Source organism: Lutjanus erythropterus, chromosome 23 (genome assembly GCF_056507025.1).
Source record: "Lutjanus erythropterus isolate fLutEry1 chromosome 23, fLutEry1.hap2, whole genome shotgun sequence".
NCBI lineage: Eukaryota > Metazoa > Chordata > Actinopteri > Lutjaniformes > Lutjanidae > Lutjanus > Lutjanus erythropterus.
The window spans coordinates 9,356,566-9,381,126 of NC_139339.1; the positions used below are offsets into that span (position 1 = coordinate 9,356,566).

Sequence of the window (24,561 nt, forward strand, 5' to 3'; positions counted from 1 at the left end):
GGTGGCACACTGGACAGAGATGGACTTTGCACCTCTATTGGACATGAAATCCTAAAAGTCTTAGATATTTATTTTGGCTTGATCATCATCACTGATGAGCTGATACTTTGCCTCTGTCACCATCTGGTTGTAGGCTTCCAGAACTCCTAAGGTCTTCAGCCGTGCAGGAGCTTGGCAAAAAAAAAAAGTTCCCTATTTTGGCATAGAAAATAGAGGGCAAAATTGTCGGGTGGTCGTTTGAAGATGAAGTAGCCACCTATTAGCTTAAGTTTCTCAAAATATTGCGATCTTTCCTGCTGACCAAGTCCCTCCCTGTGAGTTTTAGCTTCCAAACATTTTCCTCAACTTTTCCATGGTTTAGATATCCTGAAGTTGAGTTAAATTGAATATTTAGCGTGTTGTTTGCATCGCAGTATCTCTGAAATGGCTGCACATCCGTGTTAATGACCAAACCATGACATTGGTGCAAACACTCTATTTATTGACGTATAATACCTGCCAATGTAACTCTGTACTTGTCTTTCCCCTATTTTGGCTCCTCAGTATTCCTGTGCCCAGGGCTTCTACGCAGGGTGTACCAGAGCGAGCACCTCTTCGAATCGGACCACCAATCAGGAGCCTGGTGCAAAGACCCTCTTCAAGCCTCCGATAAGATCTACTACATGCCCTGGACACCCTATCGCACTGACACGCTGACCGAATATTCCTCCAAAGAAGACTTCATCGCTGGGAGGCCGACAACCACCTACAAACTTCCGCATCGTGTTGACGGAACTGGCTTTGTGGTCTACGATGGGGCGCTCTTCTTCAACAAGGAACGTACACGCAACATTGTCAAGTTTGACCTGCGGACTCGTATCAAGAGCGGCGAGGCCATCATCGCCAACGCGAACTACCATGACACCTCACCATACCGCTGGGGAGGGAAGTCAGACATTGACTTGGCTGTTGATGAAAACGGGCTGTGGGTGATTTACGCTACCGAACAGAACAACGGGAAGATTGTCATCAGCCAGCTCAATCCCTACACGTTACGCGTCGAGGGGACCTGGGACACAGCTTACGACAAGCGTTCAGCGTCCAACGCCTTCATGATTTGTGGAATCCTCTATGTGGTGAAGTCGGTATATGAGGATGATGACAATGAGGCAACGGGAAACAAGATTGACTACATCTACAACACAGAGCTGAGTAAAGATGGCTTCCTGGACATCCCTTTCCCCAACTCCTATCAGTACATCGCTGCAGTGGATTACAATCCCAGAGACAACCTGCTGTACGTTTGGAACAATTACCATGTTGTCAAATACTCTCTGGACTTTGGAGCATTGGACAACAGACTCGGTAAGACACCTTCTTTTTTATTCTATTCTTATAACATCATTACATGTTACATGTTTTCAGTGCTTGGGTCATTTAAGGTCATTGTTTTAGGGCGGGTGATATTTGCTGAAAGAGGATCAAAAGTTTAAATTTGCTGAAGAAATCCAAGGCAGACGAAGAAGTTGATAATTTAAAAGTCTTTACCGGCTCATTAATATTTTAGTGGTTGAAAACAGACATCATCAGGGCGAATATGTATATATATTTGTTGTCAATGTAAGGCATTATAAATTGTCATCTCCTGAGTGTCTCAGATTTCTACAACAAGTTTAAACTTTGCTGAAATGTTGTGTGCTATAGGCAAAATGACATGCAAATGGAAGTTACAACAGAACTTAAGGCAGTCTGGATGCTGCTGTGTTTTCTTTTAAATTGAATTGGAGAGGTGACAATGGATAATCACAGGCATTTGTTTTTTTTCTCATGAATTTTGGAACTGAGCGCACATTCAAATCACTATCATTTCTGCTACAGGATAATGACATTAGTCCACCCAGCCACCCCCAAACTTTGGTTCAGAGGGAGATATTCAAAAAATCATACTGGCCAGATTGTTATGAAAGTTTAATTGGATTTTCATGGTTCCCAAGAATAATTCTTAATAATTTTGGTGATCCATTGACCTTTCTTCAACATCAGCCATCTTTTTGCTTGGCCACAACCAGGGCAGGAATTTCACAGCAGCCATGATGGTCATGACCACTGTGCACCCTTGGTTTGGCCTAATGCCCCTCAAAAAATTATCTAGCTTGCAGCCACAGTGGCCTTGATGGCATGCCCACATTGTCCAGCAGATTTTGGCCTTTTGTCATCTGCCTCTTTCCTGTCAATATGGTCATTAGATTCTACTGTCTTTTGTTGAGATTTTGATTGGGCGACATCAAAGTCAACGCTGCACATTTAACCAGTGGTGGGTTAGAGTTCAACCCTGGTAAGAACCACTGGAAAACCACCGGGGTATTTAAGTGTGATGCAGACTGGCAGCAGAGAGAGAGCGAAGGAAAGAGAAAGTGCTCATGTGGCCGAGCGCAAGAAAGGAAGTGTTGACATGATATAAACTTTCTTTGATCATGAGCCTTAATGTTAATTTACAGATCTGTGGTTTACACTGCAGACTAGAGTCTTTGTTGCTGTATACACAGCCAACTCCTCTGTGTATTTGCCTCGTGTGTTTGACTGCTCTTGTGCTCAACTTAGATATAAATTCATTATTTTCACATACTAATTATTTTTAACATTAACAATTAAAAAAATCTTAACATTTAAGTTAAATTTACTGTTTCTTTGGAGTTAAAGCTTTATTTTTTAATTTGATGGCCTTGTTGCCCTAGAATTGCCCCTTTGTGTTCTTAAAATATTACACCAAAGGCCATGTGGCCTTGTCAGTAAAATGACTAAATTCTCAGCCTGACCACAACAAAATGCTTTGTTAATGTTACATGACCAGTTTGCTATACAACCTCCTATTAACTGAGACACTACCAGCAAGCCAAAGTCCCGCTGGACTCAAGTTATCTTCTTAATCTTCAGGATAGGTTTTCATAAAATTTGCCTGATACTTCCATCCTTCCAAAATAAAATATAATTTTGCCTGTACTTACTGATATTATCTTAGAGCCTTGTTACTTGAAAGGCTCTAAGAATTATGATATTCTCACTGCGTTGTTTGTTCCAGCCCACACTTGTGTATTGTGGGATGTAAAGAATGACTTGGCATTATGCTTTATGTTTTTTTCTTCATATTTTATTCAAGTAGAAAGAGATAATATGAAAGAAAATTATGTAAAATGTGGCACCTCGAGGCCGTGTGGGCTGGTGATAATTGCCTATATATATGGAATGCTGCTTGATGTGTTATTTCTACATTTTTTAATTAGCCTCCAAAAGAGAAGTGAAATAAAGTTAAACACCCAGATGGATACTGCACCAAGATTAAAAAAATGCACCAACAACCACTGTTAACATTCATACAAAGAACTTTATCAGTTTTTAAAAAAGGTTGACTAAATTATCTTAAACTCTGTGACACCTTCGGTGTTTAACACTGTAAATGTTTCACAATGTGTGTTTCAGCCACAAGCTAAATCTTTTCCCCTCTAGCGGTTCCCTTTGCAAAGGAACAAGCAGCTGCTCAGATTAAACTTTCCAAAACTCTTTTGAAAAGTCTAATTTATCCACTCCATTGTTCTTTTTATAAATTGGCGCTTGTTGGGAAGCATGAAACGGAAAAAAGAACCCATTTTGACACACCAAGGTAATTCTTTGCTCTATCTCATCAACAGCTCTAGTCAAAAATGTCACAAGTTATTTGACTGTGAAGTCTTTACCTCGGCTTTCTCCTCTGGAGCTTTCTCTACCTGCCGCTTGCCAGTTAAATTTATTTTCCTTCGCTGGCTGCTGCTGCTGCTCTCCCCCAAATCTTTTTTATACACGACTCCTGCTTCAGCACAGCCTGTAATATATTCACTCATTCACTGACCATGCTTACAGTGTTTGATTTTGATAATACACAGCTACCAATAATATAATTTGTTGTAGTTAGGGAAAGTAAAATGGTGTTGTGCGCTTTCTGTATTAAACGATTATCACTTTTTAACATTGATACACAATGATAGCACACACACACAATCACATGCAAATGCAAATTCTCAGCACTCGACTTCCCGGTGAGATGTTGACTCGTGTCTTTGGCTGCTGTTGTGCGGAGCAGGCTGCCCTCTAAAGAGGCTGCTGCATGAATATAGATAATAAAATGTTGCATTAAGTGGATGGATGGAGTCAAAGAACACATATAAATGTCAGATAAACAGACTGACGAGAAATGGAAGAGTGATTGAATGGACTGTGGAGCGATAAACCATTTTATTTGATCAACTCGCAGACCAAAGATGGGAGGAGGATGCAGACCTATTCTGATTAAAGGAAGGATTTTTAGCTGTGCACATTTTCCACACAATCAACTCATGAATAGCCTCATTTTGAGATTGTACTGGTGAGGTGTTAGGGATGTAACAATACCAAACTCAGGGTACAATAACACCACGATAAGAAGTCCATGATACAATGCTATAAAAACCCAACACACTAATTTTAGTCTTAAACTGGTATGACATGTAAAAAGTAAGAAAGCCAAGTGATGGTTTGAATGTGTTGTTTGCTGTCTAAAAATAATAATTTATCAACATCGATGTATTAGTGTACTTGTCTACAAGGCAACATGAATTGCCACTAATCCATATAAATGTTGGCATTTATTAACATTTTTTTAAAACAATTATTTAAATATCACTTTCATATTACTGTCAAACTTTTTGTGGCTCCCCAATTTGCCCTAATCAACATAAGCGTTGGCAATGATGAGCATTAACTTAAACATTGCTTTTCAGTAAAACTAGTTTTTACAAAGATATTACAAGAAAATGGACCTACTAGGCCATTTTGACCTACTTATGCATGTAAGGCTTAAGAGTTTCCTTTTACACATCCAACTCCATGTCTCCTTTTTTGTTGATTGTGTGGCACTGAACCCTTTGTGGGGCAGTTTTTTAGCATTGGTGGCACTATAAATCATGGTATTTTTCTATACTTTCTGTTGCAGATTGTGTGAGGTGACGTTGTGTATTGCATTCACTATTTTGTGAGCACTGTGTAGAGCCTGACGCCAATTCCTTCTGCTTCCTTTTCCCTTTGAAATTTGATCCACTCTCACTGTGCCTGTTAACACCTCCAGAAAGGTGTCATTCTGTGGTGCCTCTAACACAAGCTCATTTCCACTTGTGCTTCCGCCACTACGAGCATGCATGACCTGCCATACCAGTGGAGCATGTTACATGGGCAACAGAGCAGGAGAGACGGAGCCAGGCCCACAGCTGGGGCCCGGTGCCGTGTGCTGAACCACATGTGCCATGGCGCTGCACATGCTACAGGGCAATAGACAGGGGCAGGGTAATGATTTCTGGAGTCATACAAAAATCTGTATCTGGAACTACTGTAATGTGTCTAATTGGGAATGATTCTGATGCTATGTGATCCATTTAGCAAAAGAATCGTTTAGCATTCCTCAGTCCTTTGGTAGAAAGCAGATGGGAGTTGTTTCTTTGCCTCAGTGAAATAGAAGAAGTGAATAACATTTTATGATATTCATGAAAAGAAACCTATCTTTCCTGCATTTCGAATACTCCCCCACAACAATCCTGTGCTAATCTGTGCAGTTGCTGAAGTCTCTTGAACAGACAGAGCAATATTTTTGCCCAAACAGGATGTTTTCAAGGACAGATGATCTATGCCCGAGAGTGCTTCCATGACAACTCCATTGATAATTAAATTCACTGAATCGGTAATAAAAAAAATGTGGTGCACAGACTGCTATTAGCAGGCGGATATAAAAGTTCTCACCATTACCATTACTCTCCTTTACATGATCACATTCAATGCAAAATGTGCAAGGACAACTGGGAAATTAATTGCACTGAATTCTTCTTTTAAAACATAAAATAAAAGAAAATGTAAAGAAGCACCACACACTGCACATACTAATACTTGAATAGCTAGTGGCATGCAGGAACATGAAGCAAACTTTTAAAAAATGGGATTTTTGTCCCGTCCGTAAATGAAAATTATGCAACTCATTTGTAAAGGCCACAGCGACCTCTCCAGAGGTCGTCGATCTTCCGACAGTTGCGGAAATTCATTGTCTTCCAATGTCTGTGACCCAGTTCTCCAGATCCACAAGTGAAAGTGTTCTTGCCGTCCCCTCCATTAAGGACAAATTGTACCGGATTGTTAGCAAGACGCAGTGGAAAAATGTCATGAAGTCGGTGTCAAGATAACATCAAGTAAAATTGCTACTGACCTGGCAATCACCCTTGGAAAAATGCTGCTGTTCCATCAAAACCAGTATATGACATCATCTGAACAGTTTCTTACTGCTCAATAAATCATCAATTCATTTTCTTAAATGCTTATCCTGTTCAATGTCACGGCTCAACAAGCCAGTTAAGGCAAAGATAAACCACCCGAGAATAATCACAAAATATAGATCGTCTTCTTATTGCAGTCAGCACACTGCTATTTCAAATGTTTTATTACTATTATAAATTTATACACACACGTTACATATTTAAAATTATGTAAAATATAATGTAAAATATTATGTGTTGGATTGCACTCCATTTTGGCCCTGAGTGAAATATTTCAACAACTATTGAATGGATTGCCATGAAATTTTGTACAGACATTCGTGGTCCTGCGATTGATGGTTTAATAACTTGGTTTAATTCAAAACACTCTGTGTTCTGTGAGGGAGCGTTGGTTGAGAGAAAGCCGGTGAATCAGAGAAATAAAACATTATGGCCTGATTGTTTCACACTGGTTACACTGTTCTAAGCACAAATAAAGACCCCCCGCACCGCCATACAACCGCGCTAATTGCCCCAATGCCTGATTGTGTGTGAGACAGTTGGAGGTTGCTGTCAGAGTCTTGTAGCCTTTGTGTTGTCCTATCAGACTGAGATTGTTGTGTCTTTATGCTGATTGCAAATTTACCCAAAAATTTGTGTTAATAACTACATTTAAACCTAATAAGCTTCTTGTGCTTGCAGAGAATTAAACTAATCTATACAGTATCGTTTCCTCAAATGCGGCTGAAGACATTCCTTCTGGCCTCACCTTAACAGGATAACCTCAGTCTGAGCTGTTTGCCACAGTGAGCATGAGACAGGAGCTGCAGTGACTCCACAGGACTGCAAAGACGAGGGCAGCCACATGAGACAATTTGCCTCAGTCTCACACACCTGCTGCTGCGGCACTTATGTGCTGTCATAGGATAGAATTCATGCTGCATATTCTCCGGTACATTTGTGTTAATATCAGTGCACTTTTTCAGATTGAACCCCACATTAATGCACTCTAGATTTCCCAAGGACTTCACTACGATGTGCTTGCTGCTCGTCTACAGAAATGTCGTTTCGGTTTTCACTGATTTATATCATTCAAATTAACAAGCGTGATCCGGGGACTGTTTGTTGAGGACTGTTTACAGAATACAGCAATCAGCATCTATTAGTCTGTTGACACTTAAGTATCTGCAGGGTGTTCCCTTCCTAGCACATTTCAATGAGACAGCCTCTGATTTCTGAATGTAGGAGTGATTCTTTTGTTGGCTCGTGATTGGTGCATAGGATGCGGCACAGTTGGTGTCATAGATACATTCGCTGTCTGGCGGTCCTGTAATTTTGCCACATGTTGCCATCTGGCCGGGGCGCAGTGCCAGCCCCGCTAGCCCGCAGACGTGGCTCCCCGACCTTCGTGCCGAAACAGCCGATGTTTTGGACGCTCGGGCCCGTCTTGGCTCCGTTTGGAAGTGCCTGACACATGCTAAATTGATTAAGACCGCCTGAGCGGTAAATGCAGGCTGGCAGAGTTCGGTGGAGATAATCTGAGTGTGACTCAGTGCGCTCTTAAAGGCAGGAGCTGTTGTCCTTTGGATTCCAGTGCTTCCACACTAGCCTCCCAGTAACTATCATTGCTTTTGATTGATATGCTTTGACATGCTATTATATGGATTCGAGTGACACCCTACAGTTGTCACATATAATCATGAACCATTTTCTGTCTTGATTGCAGAGCTTTAAGGTATATCTTTCTTAGTAATTCAAGCTAAATGCTACCATTCCACAAAAAAAAACAGTCTTTTACATGCTGCATGAAGCCCTTTTGATGTCGAGGCTTAGAAATGTAGGCTACATGCTTATTTGCAGGCTACGCACTTATCACATGCCTGGTGCACCTCTTGCAGAGGGTAATTTTCTTCGAGGGAAAGTGCAAGGTTTAGGATTATAGTCTGGAATGATTTTTCTAACACATGTACACACATGGACACATAAACACATGCACGAATGCACGGTCTTCTTGCAAACCCTTTAATGATGCAACACAATGGGGCTCTGTTAGTAATGCAGCTTTAGATTTTTTAGCATGGAAACAGTGAGCGCTTTGTTGGTGCTTCAGAGCATTTTTTTTTCAACTTTCCCTCATGTAAGAATCATCTGTAACATATTGTAAGATATAATCATTGTTACCCTGTTTGTATGTTGTGTTTGGCTGATCTTATACTTCTGTTTTATTATTTCTGATGTGGAATTTGAATCCTTTGAAAGCCTTTTCTAATTTGAGCATGCAAGCTCATGCTTCAAGTGGTTCAGAACGTGGCATGTTCATTCCCTTCCTGTGATACCCCATTATATATCACATGATTTTGTCTGCCGTCCCTCCTCCTGACTGGCCATCCATCATGGGCCTTGGCGGCTCTACCTTGATCTAGAAATCATACACAGATCACCTGTGTAGTGAGAGGGGTGGCAGGCAATCCCTCAGTTAAGGCCAACACCCGATCCATCTCTCCTGACGTGTGCAGAAATTGGAAAAAACACACTTAAAGTAAAAATCAAAGACTTTTGTCTAATATGAAACTTGTCACCATCTCTGGACACGTGTCGATGTATTTTTTCGTCTCTTCTGAGTGTGCAGCGCCAAAAAAAAACCAAAAGTACAATTTGTGCTTCCTGACAGTTTTTCTTTCAGTTGGTTGTTTTTCACCACATTAATATACAGCTACATTCCTCCCGAGAACCCGTTTATATCCCAAGGGTTTTATCTCAAACTCAGGGGGTTCTGCTGAGAACCCCTTTTATGGTACAAAGAACCCTTAAAAACACTGCAGGAACAGGTTCTTTGGACGACAAGGGTTCGTAATGGAACCCTTGGTCTTAGAAGCAAATAGGCCTGGGTAGAACCTGAGTCCTGCAGGAAGAACCCTTTTGGAACCCTTTATTTCTAAGAGTGTGCTCTACTCCTGATGTGTGTGTATGTGTGTGTATTTCTATTGAGCCCCCCAAAATTGCCACATTAGATTTAACAGGCTTGGTGACACACAAGCTCGAAGTGATTTATTTTGGCCAATCAGTCGGTTAAATCTGATTGGAGGCCTCTGAAGCGTCTTTAAGTCTCTTTATCACCAGTGTCAGAGTTCCCCTGCACAGCTTTGCCCTATCCGTTTGGCCCGTTCCACTGTTGGTTGACAGTCTTTTCAAAAGCCTTACTCGAGGTTTTTTTGGCAAGTGCCGAGACCTTGGAGGAGTGTGCCTTTCCTCTTAGTGAGTCTGAAATCCCCTCTGCTCATGTGCTCACGCTCCTCTTCCCTCCTTTTTCTTCTCCTAGTAAGTTTGGCGATGTTTGACCTTGTCAGTAGCTTGAGAGATTAGAGTTTTGGCTCTGAGAACAAAAGCAGAATCCAATATTCCTTCATTTAGAGTAAAAAGGATGTTGCTAAATAGCTTTTTAAGACTTTATTTATAGAGATTTTTCCATTCACCAGACAAGGCATTAACAATGGCTATGTTCTCATAATTCAGACTATATGGGAAATGTGGTGTGCCCTGTAGTGGACAAAACATGCTAAAGTGCATTCTACAGTGACTTTCTAGTGGTGAAACATGCTAAATACCCTCTATGCTGCCTTCCATTGGACAAAATATGATAAAATACCCAGTAGAGTGGCCCATTTTGGGTGTCCTTCCGGTGGACAAAATGTGCTTAAGTGCATCATGAATTTGGGCGCTCTCTTGCCCCTCCACATTCAGGTGGTGCCCTTTTTGTTTTGTTCTGTTTCTTAATGAAGCCTTTGAGGGTGTATTTGATTTTCTTCTAGTTTGAAGTTCCACATCCAAAATACAGTTTTAATATGTTTTTAATGCACACTATTACAGTCCTGTATGCATCGTATTGATACTATAGATATGTAGGTGCATGACAGATTTGCATAATGTGTTTTTTGTTGGGGGTTTGGAGACTATTTGGGAGCATATAAAATAATCAAATTAGTAAAATCCTCTTTCACAAATGCAGATGAGCTAATAAGCATGCACATTAGGCAAAAAACAGCACTTTGTTTTGAGCTTTGCATCTGTGTAGTGAATTCATACCTACAGTACTTCACTGTAGTGTGTGTGCAAGCAAGTTTAGCTCACGTCTCCTCTGTCATTTAACTCAAACACTGCGAGCGTCCCTCCGGGCCTGTGTCCACGTGTGCATATATATCAGCCCCAGCGCATACGCTTCTCCCAGCGCCGTGTGACCTCCATAGATGCCCTCTCAAGTCCCGGCAAGAGAGCTTGGGAATGAGAAATTAATTGCCAAACAATGCATAGCTCCCATCCATTACGGTTCTCATCATGTCAGATGATATCGAAGCATTACCGGATGTCTGGCCGCATAATTTACCGCACTCCCTCCACCACCACCACCATTCTTTCCCTCCCTACATCCCAGTTGCACTCCGTGATGGATTTGTGGGCCAGCCACAAAAGGCTCCATTAAATGACAGGACTTTTATCATCATTTTATTTTCCCACCATTCTCCCCCCAGCTGGCGTGGACACATGTAGCGTTTTTTTTTGGTGGGATCATATGACATAAACATTAGGGAACTGATAAGCCTGGGAGCTCAGTGAATCATGACATAATGAAGAGAGTACTGGTTTTGTGAGATGGCTTCAGATGGATGATGTTTCTTCTGTCTGTGGATGGATGTAAATATTTCTTATCATAGATAAAATTTGACATGATGGCTCATGATTTAATGCTCAATTCACTGATGGCTGAGAATTAAGAAATGGTTTTGGTTAGCATGTGAAAGCCTCAATTATCTTTTTTTCTCCAGTTCTCCCTGCTTTTATTCTGCAGGGTTTGGGTCACATTGGGACATATCTTCTAATTTTAATCTCAAATTTGTTTCATTTCTGTCTTGGTCAACTATAATTATAAGATAACCTCTCCTTCCCCATTTCGTCTGAAGTGTAATATTAGTTTAATGTTGGTAGTTAGTATTTTTCCAACTGAGCCCCTGATAATGACATTTTGTGACTCTGGTAATTAGGCCTATTAGCTGATTTTGTTCAAAGTACAATTCGACAAGAAAGAAATCTTCCAGCTTGTTTTCCTTCTTCAGGAATTAATATTGTCTGTGGCAGCAAGACACATTACACTGCCATCAGAAACTCATGTAGGTTAAAGCAAAGGCTTGATATTTTTGGAAAATGCACTTATTTGCCTTCTTTTAGGGGGACTGATACTTCTTTCATATCTGTATGGCAAATAGAAAGCTGCAGCCAGCAGTGGCTTAGCGTAGCTTAGCATAAAGACTGTAAAAGAGGTGAAACAGCTAGCTTGGTTCTGTTTGAACATAACAAAATCCACCTCCCACTTTATAGCTCCCTCAACCTGTTATGTGTTATTTTTTAATCTGCTATCTGTTATCTAATAATATCTTATATTATGTTTAATCCATACAAAAAACAATGAAAAGTTGTGCAGTTAACAGGGGCTTTGTGTTAGGCTATTTCTTGGTAGGGATGGTTGCCTGACAACCTCGTGGTGATGGCACTTGTTAGCCTAACAACATTAATGCTGCATGCCTTCAAGTGGAACTCATGAGCTCTTGGTTACGACAAGCTTGGCGTTCAAGGAGTTAAGTTGCGAGAACACTGCAAATAGGCAACAGCAACATGGATAAACTATTAGCAAGGCTAACAGTGTAGCAAAGTACTAAGCAGGCAATGTAATTCAGGAAATGTAAAGGCGTAATGACAAGATGAGGCCATTAGAAATGTCAGCATTCTCCTCAGACACTAAAATTATGAAGGAAAACATAAGTTACAATATATTAACTTCCATGGCTGTTCATTTCTGAAAACAACAGCAAACACATCACAACTCTGAGCTTTCAGAAAATTCCCATTTCAGAAGCCCCCATTTGAAGGCAGCATTTGGCTACAAACTCATAATAAAACGCACAGTGCACTGTGTACCAACCCCAAAATAATACAATATAACACAGACCAGTAGAGCAGTAAAACTGCCAACAATGCAACAAAACCTCTCAAAACAGCATTACTTTATACATTTTTTTGTAAATGATAGTCAACACTGATCTTAGCACTGGTGGTCCAAATTGTCAAAACTTAATGATAGGAATGAACTGCAGTATAATTAGTTAGCAAAAAGAAGATTTTTCACATTAGAATTTCTTTAAGCTTCATGTGCCTAAAAGTTTCTGATATCAGAGCTAACTTTAAGAGCCTGAACTACAAAGTGGAAGCAGCATCCTGAGACCAAACAGCCAAATGAAACAAGTAAATGGTTGTAACTTTTTTTTCTGAGAGATCCACTAATAGCCATGATCTTGGATTTGGGCTTCAGATGTGCTTCTCTCTAAAAATACATGTCCCAGCACCCAGAAATCCCATTTTGCAGGCTTTAAACGGGTTGGTAGAAAATTAACGGGTGACATCACACACAGACTGTCCAATATTTTCTAAAGTCTGTGCGAGTGTCTGCTGAAGACGTAACCATGCATAAAGGTTCAAATACTAAAATTAGGAGGTAATTGGGTTCAGCACGAGGTTGGAGGAGTCACTTTACCGTCTGATGCTCGTTTCATTTTTACCCCCCAAAAGCCCTTTCCACCTCTTTTGATCTCCAGTCTGCAGAAGTTTCTCCGAGCCGACGAGACCGCTCTCGGTGCGGAAATGGCAAGTCATATGAACCGGATTCATTTCATAATAGCATAGCAGGTTTTTTTCCCGGAGCGAAGTAGAGTGGGCTTATCTAATTGTGGAAGCCACGAGCCCTGGGATACAGAGAGAGAGGCTAATTAGTTAGAAATTAACGCTTTGAAATGAAGCACAAAGCTCTGTGTGTGGTGGAAACAGACTTCATGCGTTTGGCGAGGGGGATTTTTGTGCAACAGAAGCTGAGCGTAAATGATGAGTGGAGTTGGTGTCTCAATGAGAGGAGGGCGGGGTGCCCACTGAAGTTTGCTCTTGTCTTTTTATGAATGAAAAGGTCGACTGTTCAGGTGTAGAAACCCTTAATGCAAGAATCATGAATATCTAATCACTGGCTGTTTGGTATCATTCATTTTTAATCAGTTTTGTAATGCCTCTGAGGATACACTGAATCTTAAACATACAGAAAATAAATTACTTTGAGGTTTGACGCTTTTCTTAAATTATATTCTTAAACTTTACCTTCTATCATTGTGGACACAAGGAGGTAGTAAACTTTTAGAAATAAGGTTTCCAAAAATAAGGGTCTTTTAAGGGGCTTAGGTTCTACCCAGAATCATTTATTCTGAAGAACTCTTTCTGGAAATAAGGGTTTGTCAAGTGTTCTTTGTAAGACTAAGAGTTCATTAAAGAACCGTCACTGGAGGAAATAGTTCTTCAGGTATTGTTCTTTGTATCATAAAGTAAAAGCATTTTCGGTAGAACCCCCAGGATGATTTCTAGCTGAAACCCTTGGAATATAAAAAGGTCCTCAGAAGCACCAGCTGGGTAGGTTCTCGATAAAACCCTTTGAATTTAAAAAAAGGTTCTCGGTAGAACCTTCTCAGTGTGTTCTAGATAAAGCCCTGGGAATGAAAAAAGGTTCTGGGTAGAACCCCCCCTTTATGTTGGGTTCAAGGTAAAACTCTTCTTTTAAAAGGAAAAATAAAAGTGTTCCTCTATGGGGACCAGCTGAAGCTGAGCCTTTTTTAAATTATTTCTAATAGAGTAGACATTGAAAGAAATTCATAAATGCAGAGTAAGAGTTCAGTCATATTTCAATGTCTTCCTTTTGGTCCACAGTTTTTTTTGGTGTTTTATAAAACTCAAAACCAAACTCACGGTGAAATCATCTCGAAGGTCACTCACAAGTCCCCCGGAGCATACCAAAGTCTTTTTCACCTCGTTGGTGCTCTTGAGCTTAGTTTTTTTTCCCCCTCCTCTCTCTTCATCCCTTTGGATAGAATGGGAAAGCTGGCAAAGCAAAACAAAATGTCCTTGTGTTGTCTCCAAGGCGATAGTGCCGGCAGACTGTGGCTGCTGTGTGCTGCTGGCTTTCCTTTTTGTTTTGTTTTTTATTTTTCAGTGCTCATCTCATGGAAAAGATATACAAGTTTGCTCAAGGACACTTTCTTCTTTTCCACTCCTGCTCTCTGTCTCTTGTGTGTGTCTTTGCGGGCGTATTTAACATGCTGCGTGTTGAAAAATAATTCAACAGAGGGCTCAACGGGATCATCTGGAAGTATGGAATTACATTCTAGACATGATTCCTAGTGACTTTGAATTAACCTCATGCTGCGAGGGCAATTTCCTCCAGCCATATTTCTCTGTACTGTTGTATTACCTCCAGCATTAAAGAAGACAATATGATCGCTTTTATCATTATTATTTTAAACGGATCAGTAAACTGAATTTATCTCATTGTCTTTGAAATCAGGAGATGATGATACCAGGATACTTGACTGGGTGTAATCATTAACTTCAAAGAGAGAACATGTAACGTTTGAAAGAGGAAACAGCTTCTTTCTTATACAAATCAAAAGTTGAGTTCATGAGCAATTAAACGCACCGCTGCTCATTGCAGCACACTACAGCTTGTGGTGGCTAATGTTAGCTTTTATAGCAACCCTAGAAAGAAAGAAACATTACTGAGTCAATTTTATTGTTATTATCAGTAGTATTTTAGCATTTTACTTCAAGAAGTAAACACACCTTACCTCATCAGAACATGTTACCTATGTACCCATTCTGCTAGCATGTTGTATTCAGTGTTGCCAAATAGGAATTATTCTGCTTTAGGAGTCTTATTCCAACACTGAGTCTAACCCTCAGTGTTAAACTTGTAGTCACGTCACCTAAATAAACTAAATTAGCTAGTTTGGTGGTGTTATGTATTTGAAGCAGTCTGTTAACGAGAGAACCCTGATGCAACTTTAAGTAAATGTGGCTCTCAGCGGTGGTGTCTTTGCAGCCATTTCTCTAACGACTGCTTGACACTTGCGCAGTTATTTTCACCAAGTGAGAAATATTATTACTGTCAGAAATGTTTGACACATGCAACTCAGGGCTGACATCAGAATCATGTTTATTGCCAAGTAGTTATTCACATACGAGGCTATTGGTGTGGTATGTTGGTTCATGGCAGCAAACAAATATAAATAAGGATTAAGATAAGAACAGTATGTTTCTTATGTAATCTGTACAGGCTTATGCAGGAATTTGCCAAAAAAAAAAAATAGACAAGAAATGTGCAAGTTTACAATATAATGTAAGAGAATATTTGCAATATGCAAGATGGAGTCAGGTGTCTGGGTGGAGGGGTGGAGGTCCCCAGCCTGTGGCGTCCTGATGGTCCACAGTGTCCTGCCACAGAGGAGTGTCTTAAAACATGGATTGTTTTTCCTGTTCATAATTATAGTCTAAACGATACGATGTGAGCAGAATGAGTCAGGTCGCCTTAAAGCAGCAGATATGACACAGTCTTGGAAAATAAAGGCAGGTCAGTTCAGTCGGCCGCTAAAGTTTAACTATATAATCTTTGGTGACTCAGAACAGTGAAATGATGCAGAAGAAGAAAACATGTCTCCTGGTGGGGTTTGTGTGTATTTTTTTTTAGTTTGTGTTGTTTGTGACAAGCTGAAATATGATGTAAGAGGAGCTCAAGAAAAGTCAGACAGTCAAAAAAAACAAAATAAATATTAGATACACAGCAACATCTATTTGATATGTTTTGCTAATGTTAGCTAACGTGAGCCACCATAAGCTTTTGGTCACACCAGACTGAGTAAAGCTTTATTATAGCACAAAACCCTGGAGATTACTGAACCGAGTGGTCAGTAGGTTGCTTTATTACATGAGTACATAAGTATGCAGATGTTACATAATTGTGTTTTAAACCTATTCACTGAATAGATGCCACAGATACTTTTTATTTTAAATGATTTAAAGCCTAATATATAATCTGGTGTCTTATTTAATACTATTATGTATTCCTGTGAAACTATTGCATCACATGTGTCTGTGCTGTTAACTTACTTAGATCAGTCTGCATTTTGAAGCAGCTTAAGCAACAAACTCAGTCAGCAAAAATCTGTCACAGTTAAAATCTCTCCTGTATCAGCCATCCTGACCACTACAGCAAATCCCTTATCCTTATAGGCCCGTCTGCACACCTTTTTAGCCACTCGCTTATCGGAGCCTGCGCTCTGTGACCTTTCCTGACCTCAATATGAGCAGTGAATTTCCATGATCAGATTTCCATGAGGCACTCTAATGGTTTCCTTTTACTATATGCAGTTAAAGCAGCGGCAGCTGATTTCAGTTGTACGTAAATTGATGCCACTTCCCTTTACTAGGAGTTGTTGTGACATATTTGAGGTCGTCATCACTTCTGCTCAAATGCAGATGCATAAATAAGGTCTTTCATAAATAATCAAATAAACAGACTGGTGTCCTTGAAGATATTTCTCCCTCGTATTAACACGATCATTGCAGCTGAAGGATCCACTGGGCTGCCGCGGCGCAGATTGATGATGATGTCTAATCGTGGTTATGGGATGTAAATGGTGATGTCTTGGTGGCTGGTGGAAATGTTAAATACCTATTTGAGCATTCATGTGATTTTTTTAAAGCCCCGTTGATGGGTAGTGGTGTCAGTTTATGCTGGTTGATGAGGGTTTGTGTGTGAGTGTGCGGCTTCCAGTGTGTGAGGATGTGACTATGCATCAGTGCTCTGTAATTCAAGTGTAATGGCATTTTTTCCAGGATCTCATGTTTTCCACTTAATATGATATTCTTGTTGATCAGTCAGGGTTGAGAAGGTTACTTTAAAAATATTCGCTAACATAGTTATCAATTACCTGTTTAAAAAAAGTAGTCAATAACTTAATCCAAGCATCACAATATTAAAGTAATGGCGGCAATGTTTAGCGTGATATAACATTATCAGTTGGCCTGTGTAGCTAACATAATGCTTTACATAGCCATAAGATGACAAAGATGGCCAAGATTAAGTCAAATATTGCTCTGTCTCCCTCAACCAGACTCCATTGTTAAAATCAGTTACTTTGCAGAACATGGGAGCTGCTCGTCTACCGCTGCCTCGATTTGTTAGTTTGTTTGTGTTATTGTGCGACTTCGGTGAAACTGAAGTGACCAATTTCACCATTGGAGTCTGGTTGGTATGGAGAGGGTTTGAGGTATAGCAGTGAAAATACTGTAAATACACTTAAGCTGATGTAGATTTTTTAAGGGGAGCCTTATTTAAGTGGCTGTTTTCTCTGTCTGTGAGAGAAACTTGGACGTTACACAGCCTGCATTACCAGGCTCCGTATGCATTTAGTTCACATTGCAGTTCAATTAGATTCTTGTTATAGTCCCATGTTACTGATGGAGTGCCTCCACAGGAGTGTCTGAGATACCTGCGGATCTTAAAAACACAACAAACTCTTTTGTTAGTGAGAGAAAACAAATACTCAATCAGCCTGGAACTCTTGCTGTGGCTGCAACCTATTTAATCAAGCCGAATGCTGTTAAGCGTTGGATGCATTGACTGCTGATAGTGGTCTGGTTTGTGTCATTACAGCCCCCGGGCGTCTTTGCGATTCCAAAAAAACAGTGGCACTAATTTATGCCGTCTTCTTTCTCTGCTCGCAAATTCGCCGTACAGAGAAATCGTCCGATTGCAAATTGAAACTCACTGAACTGGATTTCAGCGGTGATGTCTGTTATCTAAGCTCTCTGGATGTGTGACGTCCATTACACCTGCCAACCTAAAATCGACCCTCATTAAATTTTGTTTTGCTCCCCTTTCATACAAAGATTGGGACCATTTGTCACTTCTGTCATTTTGATTGTATCTCTGCATTAGACGGAAACAACGCCTATCCCAAATTGCATTTTTGAAAAGGCCCAGATTGTGTGTGCGTGTGTATGTGAGAAAGTGCTCTCTCATGGGAACTTATTTAAAAGGTCTACAGCAAGCTGCCTTCTTCCAAACCAGACACAGTAATAAGATCATGACATACAGAAATGTCAGTATAGCATATTGGAAAATATTATGCAAAAATAACGATGCAGATGTAAAATGAGTGGAGCCCTAATCACGTTTTTTGTTGCGGTTGTTGTTATTTACAGTCATGGTGTTATATCACGGCTGTGCAGGGGTACACTGCACTCTATCGGCAATGTATGTGATCTTATTAAAGGACAAAAAAGAAAAAAAACAGACATGTTTATTGGATCCAAATTGGAATGAAAATGGCGTACAGGCCTACATGAGTTTTGGGAGGAGTACCCTGCTCCATAATGTAGGTTAATTAGTAGACATAATGTGATTCACTCTCAAAGTTGATCATAGATGAGGGCTAGAATTAAGCATCTTAACAACAAGTACAATAGTCAGAGAATGTCAGTCAGGTTTTTTCCTTCAAAAATAAAGTTAATACACTTGGTTTTTGCTTCCAAGGATGGTTGGAGTAGAAAAAGACTTTTTGTTGGGTCTTGCAGCTAACAACAGAGATATTGGTGTGCACTTCGTGTAAATACCTTCCTACAGTCAGCCTTAGCTAGAAAAATAGTAGTTTTTGGATGCAACTCAAGTATCTGTGCAGCTCTCTTTGTGCATGTTATTGGCAGACACAGGAAACCATATAAGTTTTCATATGCTAAAACATTTATTACAATAATGACAGTATTGCAAAATCAGTAATGTGTGCAAACGTGATAACCACCTATCCCTAATTATGAGTAGCTCAGATCAATGTTCCTAAACAGAGACCTTCTATAGGGAGCAGCTTTCCAGAAAAAGCCTGGCTCCTCCCCTCGTTCTTGAGATATAGTATGAGGTATGATCTCTCTGTGTGTCCTCTGACCCTCTGTGGCTCAACCAAGTCCACACATTCATAAAACGCCTGTAGCTAAATTAATTTGGGGGCCCTATTTTCCAATCAGGGACACGGGGGATGGAACAGAAAGGGGACAGAATGGATGAATAGATGCGATGATTGATGACGGGGAGTCGAGGAGTTGTATATGAATTTGAGTGGGAAGAAAAGGATTATTGTGTGTTGGTGTTATGATAGCCCATGTCCCCAACAGCTCACGTAAACAGCGTCATTAGCAAGCACCCCCTGGAGTGTAACCGCAGGGAGGACTCACATCGAGGAAATAGGTATTGCAGTTTGTCCCGGCTGACCCAGAAATAGTGTGTAACTACAACATCCAGCAACTGACTCGCAGAGATATGCCCTCCTCAACAGCTCTATTTAGACTGCACAGCTGTAAGCGTGTGTATGTGTATTAGCTTAGCCAGCGGGGGACCCAAACTAGACACCATGCATGCCCATGCAAGTCACACCTGCCAGTTCCAATTGATCCCCTTTGAACTATCTTCTCTTAAACTGACACGTGGAGAGGAGGGAAGAATAGAACCCCTCTGCGTAGCGCTGTCCTTTTTTTTTTTCCACCAGCACCAAAATAAATTTCCCTCTCAGACATTAATGAAGTGTGACTGAAAAAAGAAAGACATTTACTCTCAATCTTCTTCTTCTTCCAACTCTGCATTTTTTTTTTCAGAGAATCTGTCAGCTCACTTTGTTTCTTCTCTCCCTTTTTCCAGAAACATCATCCTCTGTAATGGTATACATGGACACGACCACCATGACAACGAGGACCACCACTCGGCCGACTACTGTCACCATGACAACCACAACAGCCAGGACTACTACTACCAAGATGCCGGCTACCACGACCGCGATGGCACAGTGGCCGCGGACCACATCTACAGTCGCAGCCCCCGTCCAGACACTGGTGGAGGGTTTGGTCCCAGAGGAGGACGACGACAGGGCGCCGCCTTCCTCCAAGCTTCCCAACATCAACAGAGTGGAGTACTGCAATCCCCTGGTGATGACAGACATCTCCTGGCCCAAGACTAAGCAGGGCATGGTGTCCAAGATGCCATGTCCACCTGGAACAACAGGTAATGTAGATTTCTTTGCAAATATTTGATCTGAAATAAAATGCTGCAAGTTTGTGACCAATCAGAAATGTTCAGCACTGAAAGCCCTAACCCCAAAGTTCCTGTAGTTTTGGAAAGTACTATCCCCCGCTAATGTTAGCAACATGCTAACTAACTAGATAGCTAATCTACAGCAATCATATGCTAGCTAGTTAGCTAGCACTTTGCTAACATTAGCTAATTTATGATGTGACCCTATATGTCGCTTTTACAGGAAAAGGAGACAGTTGGACGAAGTATTTTTTTGTAATTTTAGTCATTATTCCTCACAGTCATTAGATTAGGGAACACAGACACTCTGAAAAGAAGTTTGATGTGGGGAGGAACATGAGCAGTCAGAGGATCATCAAGTTTTAAACAAACCCCCCGGTTAGCCAGACTTATTGGAAGATAAAATTAAGGCCATCCATTCATCTATTTATTCATTTTCGGCAGCTAATGTGGGTCCAAGCTGGGACGGCAGCAGGCTGCAGTCGCATACTTCATTCATTTGTCTATGACTGTTTTCTGTTTATGTTTCATTTGTTGGTAGGTCTGCCACTTTACAGTGCGTGGAGCGTCAATAGAGTATAATAATGGATGACATTACACATCATTCCAAATAGCCACATGCAGTTAACCTGATTAATCTTCCAAAACATCAAAAATGTTCAAAAATGGTAAACTCTGCTGGTGGTATATATACATTATTTCCTTATTCCTGCACCCTGTGAGGATGTCAACACTGTCATTAGGAGACACAGACTACTGTGAGTCTCTTCGCCTTGATGTTAGTCGCTGGTGTGTTTTGTTTATGTTTACACTCCCCCTGCAGCACTTGTTCTCTTGTTTCCTGCCCCCCCCCTCGCTCTTTTATTCCTGACTCACTGATGCAAGCCTAAAGATAGCTTAACATTGCATCTGTATGGAAACTAGTAACTAGTACACCACACACACACACTCATATTTATTTCCTGTCTCTCAGGACACAATTGGTGTAATTAATTAGTGGCTAAACACATTTGTGTAGGGCGCTTTGAACGGGCTGTTGAGTTTTGTTTACCAGGCATCAGACCATTTGTTTCCATATATGTTGTTCCAGTTCTATCTTTGTATAAATACTAAGAGAATGAAGTCAAGTGTGCATTAAGATAAAATCGATGTTGGCTGCTTTAGATATAAAAGCTTTACCTCAGAATGTAAGAATATCAGGGGCCTGATCTAACTAGTGCTTCATATTGTAATGAGACTTGACCACTGAACACTGATTTTATAAAGACTCTGATGTTATAAGGCTGAGGATAATGCTGCATTCATAAAGGGGATCTACTATGCTTTCCTTTATTTTCTGTCATATGCAGTGTGTTATAATATTGAATGAATAATAATAATAATACTGTGATTTACTCAGTTTCTTGATGGGCAGATAGCTTTACCTGTTGCAAAAGTAACTGCTCCCAACTGTAACTCCCATTAGCTAGTTGGCTCAGTTAGCCATGCAGTTAGTGGTCCTATTAGCTAATTCCCTGTTGGGTCACCCACCCTGGAGGTGTGAACACCAACACTCCCATTCTGAGTAGAGTCAGCTGATAGGATTGGTAGCTGCACAGCTAATGAAGCTAATTAACAAACAGCAGCTAGATTTAGCAGCAGTTACTGGTTACGTTGTGCGATCCATAATGCACTAGAGACTTCCATTGGCCAAGAGGCTGATTTCTTGTTTGACCCTTTGCTAACCTAATTGGAAATAAAATGATTTAATAGTCTGGTGTCCACCGTTTTACAGCTGTTATTTTTCACAATACAAGTTTATGGGAGAAAAGTCTTTCTGGGCCGCTATGAATCGTGTGACATCATCCCACAGTTTGGCCACTATCTCCTCTTCCTGGGAACTCACCTTGTAGGCTTCTGGAGGTTGGCCAATCAGAAGAAAGGTGGCTTCTATGAAGGAGGGCCTGAAAAGACACACGAGCTAAATTGACTTGTTTCAGACAGAGGAGCTGCCTAAAGGACCAGTATAAGCTAAATAAAAGATATTTTCCTGTGAAGCATACAAACCTACTCTAGTGGAGCCCTAGAATAAAAAATATAGAGCTGGGAATGATCATAATATGTCCTCTTTAAAATTATCAGTAGTGCTGGAAGAAAAAGAACTTTATAGACCGCTAACCTAGAAATCTCGGTATTGTGGGGTGTCTGTTGTTAGAGAATATCGTTGCGTAAATAATGTAGCTCAGTGGTGGTAATCCATTGTTACAAACCCTGAAGAAGAGGTAAGGCATTTCAGATATGTTAAAATTTCAAAATGTGCCTTTAAGGAATTTTCTGAAGCTTCTGTATCATGATTTTTTTATAGAGCAAACCTAGATTGGGGAGTGACATCATACCCTCAAATCTGGCTTGAAGCCTTTAAAAATCTGTTCATTTCATCAATCAGCACAGAGTCAGACACACACACACACACACACACACATATACATACAGGCTTCATTAATGGGCAACAGCAGCACCCGTCGAGACCTCACTAACAGCCGTCATATGGCAAGATAAGAGGAACACATACCCCATCTCCCCTCAGCACACTCTTCAAAGACGCTGCTCTTCAGACGACAGTGCCAAGCAGAACACGACTGTGTGAGCTTCCTCTGCCACTCTTTGAAAGTTCCTCGAGCTCCCCCTTCCATCTACCTCACTTCGCTTGCTGTCATTCTGTCTCCCCTCCGACTCTCTCCTCTCTTACTCCTTGCTTTCATGCTCCTTCTCCTGCCTCTCAATATAGCGGGAAATGCAGAGTCCCTTATCTTATAAACCCATCAAACATAAGGCTGTCCAAGGTGGACTGGGGAAGGAAATTATATGTCAATCAAAATTTATATCTCTTAATACCGGTCGTCTTGCCCTCCAACGCACCCTCCCTCTAAGTACAAGCAAGGGCAATTTAATGTCAGCATGTAGCCCTGCTGATGTCAGCTCTGGTAATATAGACGCAAGTTATTTAAGGTACGTGGGAGAAAATGTCAAAGACTGTCTTTGTTTTTGCAAATATCAGATTGCCCCAGAAAACTGCTGATTTGTACTGAATGTCTCTTAATTAAAAATATTTAATTTATTAATTACGCATAATAAGGTAATTTCACTCGTTTGTACTAAAGCCCAGATGGAACATTGTACACTCAAACCAAGAAAAAAAAAATCAAGAAAGTGTTTTTCAAGGGTTCTTTGACAGACTGATGGTTCTGTTTTTCATTCAGATAGTCCTTTTTGGAAGAAATAGTTCTTCAAGCGCCGTTTAAATCCTTGAAGAACTCTTTCATCAAGGTTTCTTTGTACCATACTATAAAAGAGTTCAAGCACCAGAGCTAATTTGGTGGAAAAGAGCCTTGAAAGAGTTCCAAGTGGAACCTCATAAAAGGTGATACCAGGAACCAAAAAGGTTGTCCTAAGGTGACAACCTGAAGAACCCTTCATGGTTCGAGTTAGCACTTTTATTTGCATGAGTGTAAGACAGTCACTTCCTGCACCACATCTCTGTCAGCAGAGACAGTTTCCTCGAACCAGCTTAATTGACCTTTCGTGATGAATTCAACTATGGCAGACTTAATTGGCACCTATTTTGGCGTATTTTTCTTTCTCATGCAGGAGTTGAACTGTCACACACATGCCGACACTGTCTGACTTTTAATGATTAAATACAGACGCTGTCTGGGCGAGCTCGGCTGGCCTCAAGTGAAGCAACTTCATTTTCAGTCGCTATAAGATAAAACCATCCAATTACATTTTTCTACATCCATTAATTTAATCACTTAAGAATTGTGTTTCTTAGGACACTGCAGTTTTATTTGGACAAGTTTTTGCAAATAAGAAAAGTGGAAAATACAGAAGAATTGGGCATTAGTTGACAAGAGTGAAAGCATTGTGTAGTTTGTCGCTCTATAATGGGAAAAGGGAGTAAGAAGAATGAGAAAGTGTGGCTAAGCTTGATTGTCCCCCAAGAGATCTGTCAAAAAACATACACATACACACACACAATGACAGACACTTTGCAAAACACATGTCACTGTAGCTGTTCTGTCTGTACTCACATGGTTCTATCTCTTGATCTAATGAATTTCACAGCATTGTTCTCACTAAGCCACCGTCTTTCTTCTCTCTAGGCGTGGCATCATACATGTGCATGGGTCCAGAGGGATACTGGGACCCCCAGGGACCCGACTTCAGCAACTGTACCTCCCCCTGGGTCAACCTCATCAGCCAGAAGGTACCAAGCTGCTGATATAATGAGCAGAAAATGTGCTCACA

General features: G+C 40.7%; 1 protein-coding gene across 9 annotated transcripts in view; it reads left to right on the top strand.

The window, feature by feature from the left end:
* LOC146305598 (adhesion G protein-coupled receptor L3) overlaps positions 1-24,561 on the top strand; it is a 299,312-nt gene that overhangs the window by 184,776 nt on the left and 89,975 nt on the right. For all 9 annotated transcript variants that reach the window (XM_084711654.1, XM_084711646.1, XM_084711647.1 and 6 more), the window contains exons 7-9: positions 544-1,344; positions 19,885-20,244; positions 24,417-24,520. In XM_084711654.1, the coding sequence (XP_084567780.1) occupies positions 544-1,344; positions 19,885-20,244; positions 24,417-24,520 (1,265 nt within the window). The remainder of the gene's footprint in view (positions 1-543; positions 1,345-19,884; positions 20,245-24,416; positions 24,521-24,561) is intronic.